Below are 18,378 nucleotides of genomic sequence, written 5' to 3'. Positions count from 1 at the left end.
GCCTTACAACAGTTATCTGTTGCTTATCCATCGCTAGAAGTGAAATATTTGCAGCGCGGTTTATATACATGCTTGAGCGGCCGGCCACCTGCCCAGTCGAACTTCGGTGGTCCGGAGTGCAGACTTCAAATCTGTAGTCGATTAGCGTCGAAGTGGTTCGATTCCACCTACTGGGCGTGTTTTTTTTGAATCATTTTACTTAATTTTCTAAAAAACAAATCACAAAATACACACATACGTTTTACTATTTGTTGCACAGTTTTTGTTTGTTTGTTATATTTCGACATTTTCTTTATACTGCCCAATGAAGGTGCTCATAATTTCACCGTACCGTTATTCCACAGGAACACAAATATAAACAATCTTCTTCGCCCGTCTTATCCTTCCCAATACTCCTACCTTGTAACCTCACACACCTCACATCCCAATTCCTCTATTTTATCCTTCACCGTAAGATACACGGCGTGGTTTAGTCGTGTCTATTGTTTTTGTTAAATCAGTTCCCTCTTTCTAGGTTCTTTTACGCGGGCTTTTAGCTGCTGAAGCACAGAGTTAATGCGTGTTTGATGAAAGTATGAGTGTTTTGTGTCGATGTGTGTGTGTGGTCTATATGTTTTTTTCTATCATAAAACGTTTCTTCTGGTTGGGAGTAGGAAAAAAGGATGGTGGAGCGGGATCAGCAGGTTTAATTAACTAATTTAACGTCTCTTCTAACACAAAAAAAACCATTGATGAATGTTGTTGTCTCGACTCTTCCCTGTGCACTTGTGCCTGTGTCCTACTAGTATTATGCCCTGTGTTTGCGTCTTCCGGTGTCGCACACTCTCCGCCCTCACCCTCACCATGCAGCAACAAGAACTGAAGGAATATGAACTGCATTTAGCTCTCCCGTTACCCGATTCCATTTGCTCAAGAGCTGCTGCTGCTGCGGCCACTTCAGTCGGTTCGTCTTCGCGACTCGTCATCCTCGCCGTCCGATGAGTCGGTGGTGAATTCGCTATCGTTCGCCTGCATCTCGTTGTGGTCCGATTCCGACTCGCTGATGTCCCACTGGGGCAGCTCGGTCGGGATGGCGGCCGGATCCTTCACGTCCAGCTTCAGATCGAGCTGCTGGTCCATGCCGATGTACGAGTCGGACCGCAGGCAGACGGTAAACACGTACATGCCGGCCCACTTCGGTGCGGTAAACTTCAGCTGCACCTCCTCCCGGTGGATCAGGTTCGTGACGTGGTACGGCACGGTTAGGAGCGTGTGCGACTTCCGGTCGCAGATGTACGTCCACCAGTATTCATGCTTTTCCTGCAAGTAGAGAGCAAAACGAACCCAAACGTTAAGAATTGTTGGCTCGAAAACGATGGAGAGCGTTGGTGAATTACCTCAGGAAACAGTGGACAGTGAACGGGATGGGAAACCTTCGATCGTCCTTCCAGCTTTTCCCGCTTGTTAATCTTTTGCTGGAACCTGAGCAAAAAGGTAAATGTTGAAATAGTCTGTAAAAGGAGCTAAACACCTCAATAAAGCTTACTTTTCCCACTCATCATCATCATCGGCCGCTGCCTCGCTGGCATCATTGTCACTTTCCGCACCACTGTCCCCGTCGGCGGAGTCTTCATCATCTCCTTCTTGCGCTTTCCTTTCACTGCTCTTGCCAGACTGCAAATGAAGGAAAATACAATACGTCAATACGGTTTGCACTCATTCTCCCAGCTCGCTGTTATCTCTTATCGCTTTGCCTTCCAATGACAACTCACCTTTGTTTTCTCACCCGGAGCTGTGGCCGACTGAGCTGCGGTCTGGTTAGCCGTTGCAGTAGCCGCCGCCGCAGCAGCAGCAGCCGCAGCCGCCGTAGCAGCGGCAGCAGCGGCTGCAGCCGCCGCCAGCTTCCGGGCGTGGGGTTTAACGGCCGCCTTCGCCTTACCCTTATGCCCCTTGGAGGGTTTCGGATGCCAGCCGGACTGTTTTTTCACCTTTCCTTCCGGCTTCTGATCGTCGGTTCCGGCTTCCAGCTCTCCGTCCGCATCACCATCACCGTCACCGTTTTCATTACTTTCCCTACAAAAAGACACAATGTTCAATTAATGCCATCTACGATCGAATTAGACCCAAGCCCCGCGCACGTACGTGATTCCTTGCTTTTCCTTCGCGGTGGTGTCACCGAACAGGTCGGACATGCTGCGACGCACCAGCTCCACCGTCACCGTCACGATTGCACCGGCCGTTACGACGTTCGAATTTTCATCGTCCACCACTTCACACTTCATGCTGAAGTCGATCAGCGGCATCTGGCCCAGCACCTTCACCGCGTTGTGGTACTGCTCGTCGTTCAGGCTGCGCAGCGCCGCTCGGCGCGTGTCCGGCTTCAGCTGCGCCAGCTGCTGCAGATTGCGCGTGTTGTACTTGCGGGCGAGCTGGGCGCGCAGCTCCTTCGTCATGTGCGGCAGCTGCATCAGCGGGTGTTCCGATTCGCGCAGCCCCTGTATAACCATCGGCGACAGTTTCATGCAGTTTTCGATCGTTTCAATCGATGGGAGTCGTTGTACTGCAAAATAAACACAACAAAACGTTAGTTAAATATCAAATTGTACCATCGTTTTCACCATTCGCACTTACTCTTTCGCGCATACGCCAACATAATCAGGTGGCTAACGCAGCTCACCATCTCCTGTATCAGGTACGGGCACTTGCGCACGATCAGCTGTCGATCGACCTCGAGCGTGTTCGGGTTGAGCGGAATGCGCGACAAATGCGCATGCAGTATCGCACGTGCCTTCAGCGAGTAGCTCCTCGCGAACGGCAGCTCCTTGCACTTCTCGTTCAGGTACGGCAGCTCCCGTATCAGTGCCGGAACCTCCACATTATCCGACGGCCGCTCGATCACCTGATTGTTGTGCCGCTTCTCAAACTCAAAGCTCGCCGCCAGTATCATAATCACGCGCTTCACCGCCATGTGCGGCGTCTTGTGGAAGAAGTACCAGTACATGTTGGTCGTATCGAGCAGCACCTTGTCGCCGCTGTAACGAATCGAACGGTACCACCACGTGCCGACCACGATCGGTAGCGCCACCATAAACACCAGCCCATACAATCCCAACACCCAAACCGAGTTTTCCTTCTCAACGATCCACGACGGCAGCGCAATGCCGAACGACGTCGCACCCGGGCCGTCGGGATTGCCGTACTTTTCCCAGTTTTTGCGCGCCTCATCGTCCGTCAGCGCTTGGTACGCTTTCGTGAGCTTCATGAACGCTTTCTCGTCACCCGTTTCCTTGTCCGGATGCAGTATGACCGAGAGGGTGCGGTACGCTTTCTTGATCTCCTTCTGGGACGAGCCTAGCGGGACGCCCAGTATCTCGTACGGATCAAAGTTGGACATTTCGTAGTCGAACTGGGACACCTTGTAGGTGAGAAAGGCTAGCAGCGCCCAGCCGGCTACGATCGACAGCTTCACCAGCAGCTCCTTGGTGCCCTTGTACGGGTCGGAATGTTCCATCGTGATGCGCTTCCGCACGCATCCTGCACACTGACAGTGTTCATGCTTTGTGGTGGGGTCTGCAAGTGGGTGGGAATGGGGAAGAAATACGAGAAAAAATATGGGTAAGTAATGTAAAATTACGTTTGCTTAACGATAAGGTTACATCGAGCGGCGCGGTGCGCGGTGGTAGAACTAGCGAAACGGAACCTTGGGAGGCAAATTACTTCAACTTTAAGTTTGTCGCAGCTCTAACACAGCGTGACGCTCAATTGTGTTTGCCATTGGTACGGGGAAGCACATGGAAGCGCGGGCAGAGAACCACGTAAGCGTGGCATACTTTAATCGGTATGGTATATTTTAACCCTTTGGGGGTTTTCTAGACGAAAGCAATTATGTTCACTTGTTTCCATTGAAATTCAAGAATGAATTTAAAGACTAAAAAATAAATATTCCTATTCAATATTTTCATCTTTTCCATGTCGTTACACACATCACGAGGCTCTCTTCTCGAAGGATTTTGGTCTTGTTTACACAAATGTTTTGTTCATGGCCAACTCAGCCAAGATTCGGCGTGGCTCGTCATCGTGACGAGCAGCGGCGAGACAAGCAAATTCCAACCCATTTCGCGTGATTTCGCCATTAGAAAGTGCTGCCAGCACAACAACATTCTTGTGCATCTTTCTTATCCCCTATCCCCCTCATTCGCCCGGAGGAGAAAGCGACCGCCAGCCAGGGGCCCGCCGCCAGGTAGGGGCGTGTGTTCAAGCGGAAACGAAGCAAAAGAAAACAAGTCAAGTAACTGTACATTTGGCGTTGGCCCGGTTTTTTGACAGCTCACCGAAACCCCCGAGACGGCGACGACGACGACGACGTGTAGGGCCCGCGCCAGCACACGCACGCACGCACGCACGCACTAGTACCGTAAGCAATCAACAGATTGCGAGAAGATCCGGGGACAGAAAACGCCTCTCGGAGGACGCCTCGATGCTTACCTTCCTTTTTCTTGCGTGGCCAAAAGTAGAAGGTGGTCGGCACCAGGATCAGGGCCAGGAACGAGAGTATGAAGTAGAAGAAAGTTCCTCCACTCTCGTCGTACTGAAACTTCTGTCCGCCCATCGCTGGGCCGTCTGCTGACCACTCGCTGCTATTCGCCTGATCCGGGGGGGATTCCTTCTACTCTCAGTTGCACAGTAGTTTTACCAGGGGATGCTGAGCTTTCGTGGTTGTCGTTGTCGTCGGACGGTGGAGGTGCACTTGCTTCACGATCCGGGCGATATATTCCATCGAACCACACGCACGTACGGACAGCGGGGAGTAGGGGCCGCGATCTTATTTGGATGTGTGCGCACGCCAAATAAGAAAACTGCACCACAATCACAAGAACCACCAACACCACGTACGTGTACGCTTTGTTTCATTCGTGCAGCAGCAGGTACGACAGCGGCATGTGGCTGGACGCCATCTTGTTTGATTTGTTTCATTCATTGATTTTTTTCATGGGTTAGAGGTGAAATTGTTGGTATTTTTGAAAGATAATTGAATAAGTTGAATAATTGGAATGTTTTTTCATATATTTATCCTCGTTTTATCGAAAATATGCGCATATTGTCTTTACTATCTCTTCCCCAAACGGATAAAACGTCAAACGGATCATCATGACAGGACCTGGCGTTTTCTTCCCAACAGAGCTGTCAGTCTGTTGTTTACGAAAAAAGAAAATTTGAAATTCAAATTTCAAAAATTAGGGCTTTTAAAGTTTTTGTAAAGATTTTATTTTTTAATTTAAGTTTTATGTAATAATTTCAAATTAGAAAAAGAGATGATGCAATGACAAATGGCATTACTAACAATATTCCAAATGAAAAATCGACCGTTAAACCGTTGACATAATTTGTCCGTTAGAATTTTTGCGAAAGGTTTTTACTTAATTTAAAATCTATCCAATGTGGACACTTCTCAATTGCAATAAATAAGGAAATATATATTTCAGTTCAGCCTTTGAATAGATTATAATGCAGGTAACCTATAAAAAATACGAGCCACCTTTTTATACAAGGCCACCACGTGTTTGAGGCGGTTGACGACAGCGCGTAAAGTTTTGCACTGAATGCAACACATAATTCTTGAAGATTTCTCAATGTTTGTTATTTACCCACCGGTTCGTTCGCACACGTACGTATATAAGAAAAGCACGGAAATAACACGATAAAACGAGCACCAATAGCAGCTCTGTTCTAAAGTTCGATCGTACGTGAGAGGTGCGGTCTCGCTAGCGCTGTGATCAACACCGATCGCTAATATTCGCCAATAAAACATACCCATAATACTACGGCCAGCCACGATGGGAACAGCATCGCTGCAAAGGGTCAATGCTAATTTAATGACTGCGTTCTTCTGACTGCTAAAGCTCACGTAAGTGGCGCTCTGGCCACACACCACCGTCTGATCGCGAACAGATTCGCTCCGCAAACAAACATTTCGGACGCGGTATTAATTTAGCGATGAACTTGAATTACGTAAAATAATTGAAACGTTCCGAGGTGGAGTGGAGGTGTGCTCTTTTTTGTTGTTGCTTCTTTTATGTCTTACTTTATGCTAAGTAATGATAGGTTGCGTGCTGGAATGGGCCCTCTTGAGGAGTGTCGTAGCACGCAGTCGCCAGAGGTCGTGCCGGTGAGCGATCCGTTCCCACCTGCGAAGGCAAGAATGCGTGCAGAGCTATTTCCGAACCCTGTGGCACTTTCCTTCATCCTCTCTATTCACCATTTCTTGCCCACTCGCGTACTAATGTGTTACATTTTAAAAATATATGTAGCTCATTAGCATAGGCGCTTTGTGCGGATGGGACAGCGTCCACGGGGTGCGCAATTTTCTACCTCATTTAGGTGAATTCTTCTTCCTCTTGCTGTTTTTTTTGCGACAGTGGCCCCAAATCCGATGATATAATCTCATCTTCCAATACTCACCGCCGTGTGTCCCATTGTCCATATGGAACGGTTTTTGGGCGTACAGCGCAGCCCGTCCTACCGACCGACCGACCGTGTGGGATGATTACTATTCATCTTATGCTAACACAAAAAAAAGTTATGCTACGGGGTTCGCTGCTGCGGCGCAAACTGCAACGGAACGAAACGCGAAAACGCGCCAACGCGGTTACGTGTGTATGGACTTCCCGAATCGTGAGTCGCCAATGATGCGTTTGGCTGGAAAAATGCGTCCCCATGCCTTGGCCTTTTGCGGTTGCGGCGGCTGACGGGCTGACAGCAGGACCGGCTCTCCTAAAACGGGCGCTCGTGTGCGAGTGTGTGCCATTTCAAACGTGTGTGCCAAAGCTGTATCGACAGATAGCGGCCGATAGCAGTCGAAGGGCTCCACTCGATCAAGTATGGCCCTCACTCGTAGCGCATCTTCACAGTAGTACAGCAAACAGCAGATTTAGCATAAGGTCATGCGGAGCGGTTACTGGACCTCTCGGTAGGGCTCGCGCGAGCCCTCCTGAGCTGGGGCTGATCAGTGGCGTACAATAATTGCTCTTACTCAAAAGGGCTCCGAAACGAGGACGACCTTACGCGGGGGGTTGATGATCATGTACGTCAAGCGCACACTGGAGTCAAGTTTAATGACATTGTTATGCTACACCAGGGTGATCGTGTGCTACAATTATGCACTTGAGAGTGAAGCGGTGATCCTCTCGAAACTAATTGACATTTAATTACTCCACTCGTCTGGAAGTGTACACGTATTGATCAATATGGTTCATTGAGAAATGCAGTGAAAGGTACCGCCGACGATACTGCCATCATATGCTCCTAAGAGAGATGTCGTCAGTCCTCTCCACCGCACAAAGGAGAGCCCCGTCCGATAAGGCCTGACCCATTTCGCAGACCTGCGCCGTGATTACAAAGGCACGTTCCTACTTATGCATACACGAGGATGGTCGTTACGCGATAAAAGGAATTTTCGACGCCAAACAGTCCAAACAAGCAAGCATTACCATAAAACGGTCGTGTGTGTGTGATGTTTTACGCTCGGTTCGGTGTTACAAGTGGAGCGAAACAAACAAAACCCATCTCCAGGTGTGAGTTTACCCTTGAAGGATGCTTATTTGGGACGATAAAACTGTCACTGCTGTAGGTGCCCTTTATGTGAGCTTCTAACTCCCCCAAGACACCCGCGACATCTTTACCTTGCCCTGCTGGATTAACTTTCGTGAAGGCGCGCCCTCCCCGGTCAGGGTTAGCGCATCCTACACAAATTTCACGCCTTCCGTGAAGGGCACCGTGGAGTGAGTTTCCCTTTTTTTGATGTTGTTGAAAACGGGTGACATCCGCTATTGATTGACTCATTAACGGAATGCGATGCGATAAAGCGAGATCAAGTGGCATCTCGTTGATGATCGTGAGAATAGATTGCCGAGAGTAGACGCGTGAGCTCATAGCATCATAGAACGTGTGGGCTTGCTTTTGCCCGCCAATGAACCAATTAAACCCCGTTTAAAGCGAAAGGAAACGATGCATAATGCAGCCGGATCGGGGAATGATTTATCGACGCGTTGATTATTAGCTCCGATGACGAACGGTGGTGTCATCAAACGGTTGTTGGTTTTGGTGTAAATTCCTGCCGCAGGAATTCAGCGACAAACTCGCCAATAATTACAACGCCAATGTAATGTAAAAGGGTTGTCACGATCGCGCACGGGCGCCCCGCGTGTGTTCCAATTATCGCGAACAATTCAATCATCGGGATCGGGGCTGACGGATCGGGTGTGAAAAGTATGATTTGTACGTCAAGCCTTAAGTGGTGAGGGGATGCAAACAAAAGCGTGGCGCATTAAAATATGCACTGGGGTTTGAAGCATAAAAAGCTCGCCCCCCAACACCTCCAAGGCGAGGGGCAAAGGCCATCAGACTCCTTGTTTTAATGGGTGCCATAAATCATCGGATTGGTGCACTGCGCGCCTGGGCTCTGTGTGTGTGTGTGCGTTAAAGGATGCCCCGCGATGATACAACAGCGAAAAGTGCAATGCGGCGAGCGACGATCGCCGCGATGCGATAGGTTTGCTGATTTTTGTTCGCAAAATATGATTCAGGAACGGAACCGTTACACCTCCCTCTTTCTCTCTCTCTTTCTCTCTCACTGTCTCTTCTGTGAGTGTGCAAGCGCACGTATGTGTGTCATTTTGTCAACCGTTGCATAATGTGGCGCTGGCTGGCTGCAGCACGACGTTGTGCATAAAGAACTCTTCGCCTTTGCAGCGACGTATGATCGTATCGATCGATCACACACAAAAAAACCCTTACGGAACACCCCCCAAGGACCAGGACATACCCGGGAAATGAGGTTGAAGAAAGTAAGCTTTGCATGCGTACGGCACATAAGCGCACCGAGACCGCATGGAGACCGCAAAAATGTGCCGCCATTCGTCGAAAAATGATGCCTGTGAGTGTCCCGAAAAAGGGAAAAGGTTACGGATAGGTTAGGGGGACGATCGGGGGAGGGGAGGCACGATTGCACATAGCTGAATCGGGCGGGGGACGTGTGTTCCGTTCCGTAACGCGACTGCTCGATTGCATTTACACGCGACTGTTTAACGGAGAGAAATAAAGCTTCAATTTGGAAGAGCTGTTTGCTGGGTAAATATAGATCAATCAACACACAGACAGATTCTTGGCTCACGCGATTCTTGACGCGTCATCGTTGGAGATTCTGTGCGTCATCGGTGGTATTTGGGAGCGCTCAAACAGGAAGCTTGGGCAATTATGAAGACTAATATTGATGCGCGCTTTGTTGGGTTTTAGACGGTTTAGAGACTTCTATGCCCCATAAGAGACGAGCGCACAGACCCGGAAGAGCGCAATTAATTAATGGATTTGTTGGCTTAGTATCAAAATAAGAAGAAAAGGCCATTGCATTTGGTGGAGCAAGAGACACGACGCATTTTTGTACATTAATTTTGTTTAAATAAAAAGTTTTGGCATTGGTTCCATCCAGGATCGAACTGGAGACCTTCTGCGTGTAAAGCAGACGTGATAACCGCTACACTATGGAACCGTCCTGAAGGGCAGCTTACTAGGATAAATCCCGATGGCCCTTTGTTAAAAGTGAAGACTTTGTTGCACTTTTCATCCATTTTCATGCGTGCCACTTGTGTTAGGAGCAGATTTTAATGGCAAATTAAAGGCAAAACGTTGATTTAGTCACACACTGCAAAGTGTCTTCTCTCGTTTTGCCGGTGATTACTGCCAACCGTCTGCTTTGGCGCCTCTATAACCCAGCTGTGCTTCTGAATCATAAAAAAAACCACGGGCTTCGGATGCGTGCTGCTGAATTGGAATGCGCTAGGGCAGGTTTTTCGCGTTGCGCGCAGCACGATTAGTTTTTCCGCGTTCAAGCACACTCGCAGTTATCACTTGCGGTTTCGTTGCGCCGCTCCCGGCGGAATGCGGCGCAATGTTTGTTTTGCTGTGGAAGAAGACCGAGGAAGACGCTCGGGTCGCTCTTGTGTGTCGCCATGTGTCGCCGAAGCGCCATCAAATGCTAAAGTTTGACATTTTGGCTTTGCGAGTTCGGCACACGGACGGACCCATTGTGGGCTGTTTTTGTGTTTAAGGGCGAGTTCAGGAGTGGCCATCCTGAAACGGGCACGAGCTGATTGTGGAGAAGAACTGTGTGGTATGATAATTACTCTCGCTGCTTAGCTGTTTTACGATGGTAGGACGGTACTACTAATCCTTCCCAAAGTGTCCACTCGTGACGTTGATAAGTCGCAAAACAAAACAAAAAATAAAAACGTAATCAAACCGTCCCCAGACGGAGGATTTACATTGATTGATCTTCGGGTCATACGGTGAGGGGGAAGGAACACACTATCGTAATTTTCATCGCCTCCGAGCTCGAGCTGAGCCTAAGCCGAGTGCCTAAAGCAGCGTACTGTGCGTGTGCCGCGGCTACTCGCGACGCTCGATCTGTGTTCGGCTCCCTCCCGAGTAAAGCCAGCTCGATCTTCAGCCCCTTCCATTTGGTAGTTGTTGCTGCTGTTGTGGGGCTTGGGGCCTGGCCCGGCTTATTCGTGCACTATGCGCTGCAGAACAACAACAACCACTAACTAACGGCGAGCGAGGTGCACCCACCTACCCACCTCCCTCCTTAAGGAGCTTTTCTCGCGTTCCCAATGGGGGAAGCATCTCAGTTTTCGGCAGGAGTGTACACCACCATAGTGCCAGCATTTCCCAAGCGGGGAGAAGGGAGCGACAGAGAGCGAGAGTGAAGCGAGCCACGGACTCGGGCACACGGTAGTAGTAGCAGCAGCGTGGGGTTCGTCGTCTGCCACCCCAAAAAAGCTCATATAAAGCTAGTCGATTGATGAGTCCTGCGCTTCATTCGTGCTAGTCACGCCGTCGGACCATCTTCTCGGCCAGTTCCTGTCACGGCATACGTTAGTCTTTTTATTGCTGATGTAGTTTTGATTATTCGTAAATTGACTATAGATTTTAACGTAATTCTTTTCTCCATTTTTCTCGCCCTAGAAACCGACCGAGCAGAAGAGTGATCGTGAGAATATATTGGTGTGCATTGTGATGAGTGAAGTGTGTTAATTGTGGAACGATCTCTTGAAGCGATCAGTGAACCGAACTGTGTGCATAAAAGGTGGATAGTTTAGGACGCTCCTTCCCTCTTTCTAAGACTTACTTTCTGGAGCGTTTTTGCAAGCTAGACAAAGAGCGTCGTGAACAAAAGCATGGTGAGTGTTCTTTTTCCAACTTCCGCGACAGTGAAGCTCTTTTGAAGCTCTGGATGAAGGATTAGGCCGGCTATTTGTACGAATAGAAAGCAACCCCCGTCTTGCCAAAGCCTCCTTTTTGTTGTTGTTTTTCGCCTCCGCCAAACGCTGCAAAAATCGTGGACAACGACGACAGTTCCACCCGGCGAAAGTACTCGAACCGAAAGATCAACCGAGGTGCGCGATCGTTTCAGCCGTTATGCAATCCATGCACAAAGCCAGTTCCGTCCCGACCCTGACGGGAGGCATCCGCAAACGAGCGAGGATCCCTCGAGACCTTTGCGACCGATTGTTCTGGGACGAATCCGATCGATCATTCCGATCTTCCGTAATGTAATCGATACGGTGCACCGCGATCGTTACTCCTTTCTGGCTCTGCTCGCGGGTGATATTTATGGCACTACTAGGTCGTGTTTTCGTTGGCTTTCCTTCTTCCCATAGATGCAAGACAAGAGAGAAGAAAAAGAAGACGAAGAGCAGATGTACACACTTTAGTTTGGTAATGATGATTATGTGATGTGACGAGTGATGTTGACCCGTTTCGGGAGGAACATGAAACAAGCGCATCGCATCCATCTTTGGCCGCATCTGTCTGGGAGCTTCTAACGCTCTTTGATGCACACGCGCGCCTCGGCCGACCAGTGAAAGGGAAAACTGTGACGCCCTCATTGCGGCGGACATTGCGGCGGGTGGGGTGAAGCTAATGTGCGTGAATGACCGTTTTTTGACCGAACCCAGGGAATGGGAATTTTCCCATTTAGACCACGATCTGGCTGGATCGCCGGTGGTCTCTCGGAGCGAAAGGCTATGGTTTTTGTTGGAGTTTATTGGCCTTTTTTGTGGCCCACTGATCTCGTCACCTTCCCTTTTTGTACCGATTGGGAGTGATCGGACACACGATTTGTTCGCTGCCCTGCCCGTCTGTCCGTCTGCGGGTGCGTTACCAATTTTGTGTGTTGAATTTATTCTTCTTCTCTCCCGATGCTCCTCCTCCAGTTGGGTGATTGCACGAATCGAAGCGGGCCCCTTCAGAGGGCATTGTTCTGTCGATTAGTGCGGGCGTGATGATGGTTTAGGGCGCCAATGCGGGGAAAGCAGTACGGAAAAAGGTTACATAAAAACCAAACTTCGTCGAGGCGTTTGCATCAAGATTAATCAAAATTCGGGACAGCGCACACACTAATTGGATGCACTTCTTCACAATTCTTTGGGAATTGCACTGCTCCCCGGGGGCTGTGGACCAGCTGTGACAGCTGAAAGGTCTGGGATCTTGAACGTGTGATGAAATTGCGATTCACACAGAGGGAAAACAAGTTACGATACTAATAAAGATATTAATCGATCGTGATCGCGCACAGCGCAGTGCAATGCGCCCTTGAGATCTCTATGTAATCATGGTTAGGGGTTTCAACTTGTGGTCCCCCCAAAAAAAAAGCTCATCGCCTTAGTTCAGCTTCTGGTAGCAATTAGCGAGATAATGAAGAGAGATCATCACTCAATTCTGAGCGGGAATGTTACAGTTTGCTCCTCTAAGAAGGTCTCCTCTTTGGTGGTAATTAAATCATGTTTGTTCATTAATCTTGAGTTTCGGGCCTAGCGTTTTTTGTGTATGCCGAGGTAATGACATTATTATTTCGAACATCGGTCTACTTCGGACATTGGCCGATCGGTGTTGGACAAGGCTAAACAGACGTCGCCGCCGGTAGAGTGCATCAACGCATCGAACGGGAAAACCCCTCTACAAGCGATCAGTTGCGTATGACATTTTGTTCCGTTACGAGTTTTGGTGTTTCATCGCAAGAAAATCGATGCCAAAGCTGACCGACTTTGGTGCAAAAATGGCAACCTAAATTAGTGATGCGCAGCCGATCGATACGGTAAAGGTCAGCGCGTTTTATCTCACACCGCTGGTCCCGTAACAGTTGGATCGGATGCGATCGAGAGCAAGAGGTGGGCCCCCCTGGATTGGGTTGAGTTGAGATTGAAATTGGTTCGCACTGGCTAAATACTTGTGGCATGTGGCTACAAATTGTGGCCCGCAGCGATCAGAACGATCGAGCAGATTGAGATTGATCGGCTAAATCCGGCCGAAAACGCATCGGCAAAAGCTTAACAAGCGGGGCTTTTGAAAGATCCGGCAAATAACGCCCGGCTAGTGCATTATGTTGTTATTGGACCTCCCGCTTGCAGATCTCCTGTCCATTATGCAACGCAGTCGGGAAGGGAAGATCCCACTGCGTGAGCCGTTGGAGATGGCGGGAAAGGAAACCGTTTTAGAAACCTACTTTTTGGTGGTGCTCATTATGTGGTTTTCACTTTCGCGGATGAGCTTTTGGGGTGGATGATGCTAATTCACATATCGGCCAATCGGTTCGATGTGTTTGAGTGTGTGTGAGTATGTCAGTGAGTCAGTCAGTCAATCAGTTGGTCCTACTGTTACCGCTTACCTCATGTAGGTGAACAGGCCTTCTGGTGGTACTTCTGGAGAGCACTTCGTCGCCATCGTCATCACCGCGTATCGTAAGTGTGTCTTCTGCTGAAGCTGGCTGTCTGTCGGGCGTCTGATCAGCCGGGTTAAGATTGGAGCCGTTGGTGTGTGGTGGCGTCATGGGATTAATTCGATTCGACCCAACCAACCTGTCGCCGTCGCATCTTCTGGTGATCTTTATTGGAGCTCGGGAGAAGAAGCACACGGGTTTGGGGGTGGGGTGCGAGTTCACGCCAGTTTATCCAGAGGTGATGTGTGTTTTGCATTCGGCAACAACACAAAAAAACCGCAATGCCTTTCGTATAGGTGGCAGTGCCGAACGGCGACTTGTTTGTGGTGGGTTTTGCATAATGCCCGCTCTGAACTCGCATGGGTCTGAATTCGGGTTTTCGGTGGGTGATGTCTGGCGCGTGTATCGAGCGGCTGAAGATGAGTTTGTTAATTGTGGTGAAAGGCTCGATGCCGCACGCAAAAATAAAACATGTTGAATTTGGTTTTATTGGAGAAGATTCCATCTGCACACAACCACGCAGCCCAGGCTCAACGATCGATTGGCGACACAGAAAGTCGCAGAAAGTGTCGGTGAATGGAGGACCGCTTGCGCTTGCACAATTGCATACTACACGACTGTGTGGAGTACAATTGAGTGTGATAAATCTAATCCATGATGTGGACACAACGACCGGGGTTGTTTGGAACGGGTTTTTCTTCTACTTATACCTCTCCTTCGCTCGTTCGTTCTATTTTCCAGATGTGGAAACTTCTCATACTCACCGGCTGTCTGGTGACCAGTGGCCTTGCCCGGCCGGACGTGTCGCATCTGCTGAAGCGCACGGGTGCTGACAAGCAGAAGCGCCAAAGCTTCATCGGTACCTCGGTGTCCGTCACTGGCAATGGGGCCGTTGCGACGGAAATTAAGTCAGGTGACGCAGCAGCAGCAGTGGAAGCCTTCATACCGCAGATCAGCTTGCTGCCGCTGCAAGAAAACCAACCTTCACCATTCAAGCGGCTGGAGGAACGCGTCGGGTATGACTACCAAAAGCCAGACTTTCCGCTCGACGTCCATCCGGACTCGAACCTAGTCAACCCGGTGTCGACACAAGCGCCGGAATATCTGCCCCCAGAGGATGGTCAAGAGTCGTCGAACGTTGATCAGGTCGCACCGTCTAGCTCTCCGTCGACTACAACTTCTACAACGACCACTACTACTACTACTACGACTACTACAACAACTACTCCGGCACCGACAACCACTACCACGACCCCTGCACCCCAGACAAATGGGCCTTCCACAACGGAGCAACTGTTCGACGAAGACGAAGGCTACGGATACAAGAAGCCCGAGGTAATGCTGCCGACCAACATCAACGAAGTGATCGGTGAGCCCAGTGACATCAATCAGCTCGCCACGACCACCGTACCGACGACGACCACGACCGCAAAGAACTCGCTGGAGTATCTTCCGCCCAAGCCGCTGCCCGAGCTGGTGGTACCGAAGGAGCCGAGCAGCACACCGTCCACAACGCAACAGCCACCACAAACCGAACCTTCGACCTATCCGACGAGCCCAAGCAGCACTACTACGTACCAGGTCCAGACGGAAACTCAACCACCGTACAGCAAGCTGCCGGAAGCGTCCGTTTATCCCGATGCATCGGGCTCGGTGTCTACTGTCGTGACGCAACAAACTCCCTCGACGGAGATCCCCTCTACCTCTGCGCCGGAGTATCTCCCACCGGACAGTGAGATGAATGGCTTCCAGATCATTGTGAGGACTGGATCTGATTCGGATGACAGTGATACTACCTCCACGACCACGGGAAGTAGCGAGGGAAGCAGCTCTACGACGACTGTGGTGGTTCAATCCTTCGACTCTACGACAACAGCTGCTCCCGTCCAGCCAGAAGCGGACAGTCAAGTACGAGAGGAGCAGCCAGAACAGTCGACGACGACCGAAGGCCAGACAACGACGGCAGCCAGCTCACCGAGCAGCAGTGTGCCACTATTCACCGACGAAACGGTTGCACCGGTTGATGACGCTTCGTCCGTGATTGAAATGATCAATCAGATGCAGGAAACGAGTCAGGTTGCTGGGCAGGCCGATTTTGTGCCCGAGCTGCGAGTAGACGACGAACCCGCAACGGCAAGCGAAGTCACAACCGTCTCATCGTTCTCATCCTCCGTTACAACGGTCGTCCCATCGCAAGCGGCGACCGATCTCCCAGCCGTGGAACCAACGGAACGTAGCGAACCAGAGCAACAACCGGAGGCAACGACAGGTCCATCCCTGATCGATCTACTCACCCCGACGACAACGATCGTGGCCGTCCAGAACGATACGATCATCACCACGTACCGGCCGGCGCTTTCTTCCGGCGAAACGACAACACTGGTCTCGGAATCGAGCGCCGACGAGACGGAGATCCAGTCCAGGATAGCTGACCCGAACGATGGCTACAACTACGAGGCGCCGGAAAATGGGCTCACCGTACCGGCGGGCTCTTCCGTCCCACCGTCACACACGCTCGAAGCTGACGGGTATCATTATAAGGTTCCAGCGGTGCCGTTTCCCTAGGGAAAGGTGGTGGTGAGGATCGTAGGTGGGAGGTACCCGGGGGAGTGATGCAGGAAGAAGAGAGGAAGGCCCAGTTAGCAGTTAGTGGACATCCCGCAATGCCGATCTTAGAGAACCGTGTGTTTTTTTGTTGCCGCAACGCCATAATGACGATGTTTTGTTTGTTAAATTCGAAATTCGGTTGAAAGTCCCTCTAGGTCGTGATCAAACGGACGACACGGGTTGCTTTCCGTGTCACTCCCAGTCCGAAGGCTTCCCCTGCGTACAGCGTGGCTATTTATTGCAATAGTGTGTATATTAATAAAATCCCCCTTGATTTTTTTTAATGAATATGTTTCGTTTTGCAGCGTTGAGTTGTTTATTCACCGGCCATTCCTTCATAATTGCAGCACAACAGCGCTTTGCAGATCACGGCGGTGATCGGTTGCCAAATCATGCCACCCAATTCAGCAGAAGTGCGTAAAAATGCGTCCGATTCTTCTTGCCAATTGACCGTGGGGGCAGCTCGCTTTTATTGGATTGCTTGGGCCGCTGGAGTGCGCTGAATGTAAATATTGATTTAACTCACAATTCAAGGTGGCAAGCGACGAACCTCATTGTTCCGAAAGCGCGATCGTTTTGCATTTTTTTTTGCAGTCCCCCTGGTCATTTGCAACCATTGCCCTGGGTCTTTTACGACCACCAGTGCGCAATGATTTATCATCGTTTTCATTAATGCGTAAAATGTGGCCCCGTTTAACTGCAACTGACCGACGCTGACGAGCGCCACATTCCGTTGGAAGAGCTATTTTACATGAAATATCTTAATAAGTCGTAAAGACGCCTTACATTCATCGGTGGATGGCGGGCTTGCGGGTGCCTCGTACAGACACAAAAAAGCAAGACCTTCGCCAAAAGTGGTTACTGTTGTGGTGGGCCGTTCTTATCAAAACACACTCCAGACCCCAGAAAGGGGGCGAGCATTGGTTTTAGTATTTTCGGTTGCGCCTTTGCCTCATCGCGCAATACTTTGATCGTACCGCGTCGACCGACGATGCCGACCGACCAGCTAACCGACCACAAAACTGTTGGCAATTGTTTGGTGCATTGTTGCCGGAGTCCCAATTAAGTCAAATGCGCCATTTGGGGGTGAGAGCCGGAGCAGGCATTCAATATTATTTTCCATAACGAACGATTCGTTTGCGGACGAATTCAAAGCGGTCTGGGGGGTGTTGTGTCTGCATCGACCAAGTACCCAGCGCAAACCCCAGACCAAACCCACCTCTAGCGCACGTCTAATATGCATCGGCAAAACTACCTCCACCAACTCCACCATGTGCAACACCCAGAGCTTCCCGGGTTTTGGGCGGTGAGGTCTCACCTAAAAAACCACGAAAAACGATTCGTTTTTCCATTTCTAGCTTCCATTTCTAGCCGCATTGCAAAGCGCATTCCATTCCACAGCTGTGCCCGTTCCCTTGGTGTCTCTCCCACGGCCAAGCTGCAGTCTGCAGCTCTCCGAGCCTCTCCGGTAAGCGATGAGATGAGGAAAAATGACCGATTTCCTCACCGCGATAGATCTCTGCATCTCGTCTCTATGAATGGTGCGGCATCAGATAGTGCGCGTTTTGGTGCAGCACGCCGTAGCGTGTGCCACAGCGGATCAGTGGGTGCGCGTGCGCCTCATGATCGTTATTTCCTAATTGCATTTTAGCCAAAAAACTTTAGTGCCTCCGGGCATTTCGATAATCGTTTGGCCTGCGCCAAAAAAGGGGAGGTACAGCTGGTTGCACCCAACAGTTGGATTAGATTTGGAGAGTTTATTCATTACTGCATTCGAGAAAACGATCGAGTATTGTGCTCGTTACTCAAAACAAAAACAAAAAAGCACGCACCATAAACGGTGCTTTGACAGATGCGATCCCGTCCGATGCTATTGCCGTCTTGGTTAGTGCGCGTGCTGGTGTTCACTGCGTTTAGGGGGTGAACATTAATTTATCTTAATCACCTTCCAATTTCCAAGTTCCAAAATCCGGCTCACTGCACGCAAATGCAATTGTTATGTGCGAGAGCGGTGGGTTTCT

The 18,378-nt window shown here is 50.0% G+C and overlaps 2 protein-coding genes and 2 non-coding genes across 4 annotated transcripts; 2 read left to right on the top strand and 2 right to left on the bottom strand.

Annotated features, from left to right (window-relative positions):
• The first annotated feature begins 90 nt into the window (after positions 1-90).
• On the top strand, positions 91-177 carry Trnastop-uca. The gene has a single exon. It is a non-coding gene; the product is annotated as a tRNA-Sec (tRNA).
• A 62-nt stretch (positions 178-239) lies between these two features.
• Positions 240-4,869, bottom strand: LOC120894876 (translocation protein SEC63 homolog). The gene is made up of 7 exons (XM_040297729.1): positions 4,465-4,869; positions 2,611-3,549; positions 2,122-2,539; positions 1,752-2,052; positions 1,526-1,653; positions 1,377-1,461; positions 240-1,299 (listed from the first exon to the last, which is right to left on the bottom strand). The coding sequence occupies exons 1-7, from the start codon at positions 4,586-4,588 to the stop codon at positions 937-939; spliced, it is 2,358 nt and encodes a 785-aa protein (XP_040153663.1). The 5' UTR covers positions 4,589-4,869; the 3' UTR covers positions 240-936.
• Positions 4,870-9,450: 4,581 nt separating this feature from the next.
• Positions 9,451-9,523, bottom strand: Trnav-uac. The gene has a single exon. It is a non-coding gene; the product is annotated as a tRNA-Val (tRNA).
• Positions 9,524-10,835: 1,312 nt separating this feature from the next.
• On the top strand, positions 10,836-16,645 carry LOC120896948 (mucin-2-like). Its single transcript, XM_040301488.1, has 3 exons — positions 10,836-10,907; positions 10,999-11,213; positions 14,492-16,645. The coding sequence occupies exons 2-3, from the start codon at positions 11,211-11,213 to the stop codon at positions 16,313-16,315; spliced, it is 1,827 nt and encodes a 608-aa protein (XP_040157422.1). The 5' UTR covers positions 10,836-10,907; positions 10,999-11,210; the 3' UTR covers positions 16,316-16,645.
• Positions 16,646-18,378: the final 1,733 nt, after the last annotated feature.

This window comes from Anopheles arabiensis, chromosome 2 (genome assembly GCF_016920715.1).
Source record: "Anopheles arabiensis isolate DONGOLA chromosome 2, AaraD3, whole genome shotgun sequence".
Lineage (NCBI taxonomy): Eukaryota > Metazoa > Arthropoda > Insecta > Diptera > Culicidae > Anopheles > Anopheles arabiensis.
This window is presented reverse-complemented; position numbering and strand designations above follow the sequence as displayed.

Coding starts and splice junctions, on each gene's coding strand:
- LOC120894876 (XM_040297729.1), bottom strand. CDS start 4,588: ATGGGCGGACAGAAGTTTCAGTACGACGAGAGTGGAGGAACTTTCTTC. Junction 3,550..4,464: donor GCCACGCAAGAAAAAGGAAG/GTAAGCATCGAG, acceptor ACCCACTTGCAG/ACCCCACCACAAAGCATGAA. Junction 2,053..2,121: donor AAGGAAAAGCAAGGAATCAC/GTACGTGCGCGG, acceptor GTCTTTTTGTAG/GGAAAGTAATGAAAACGGTG.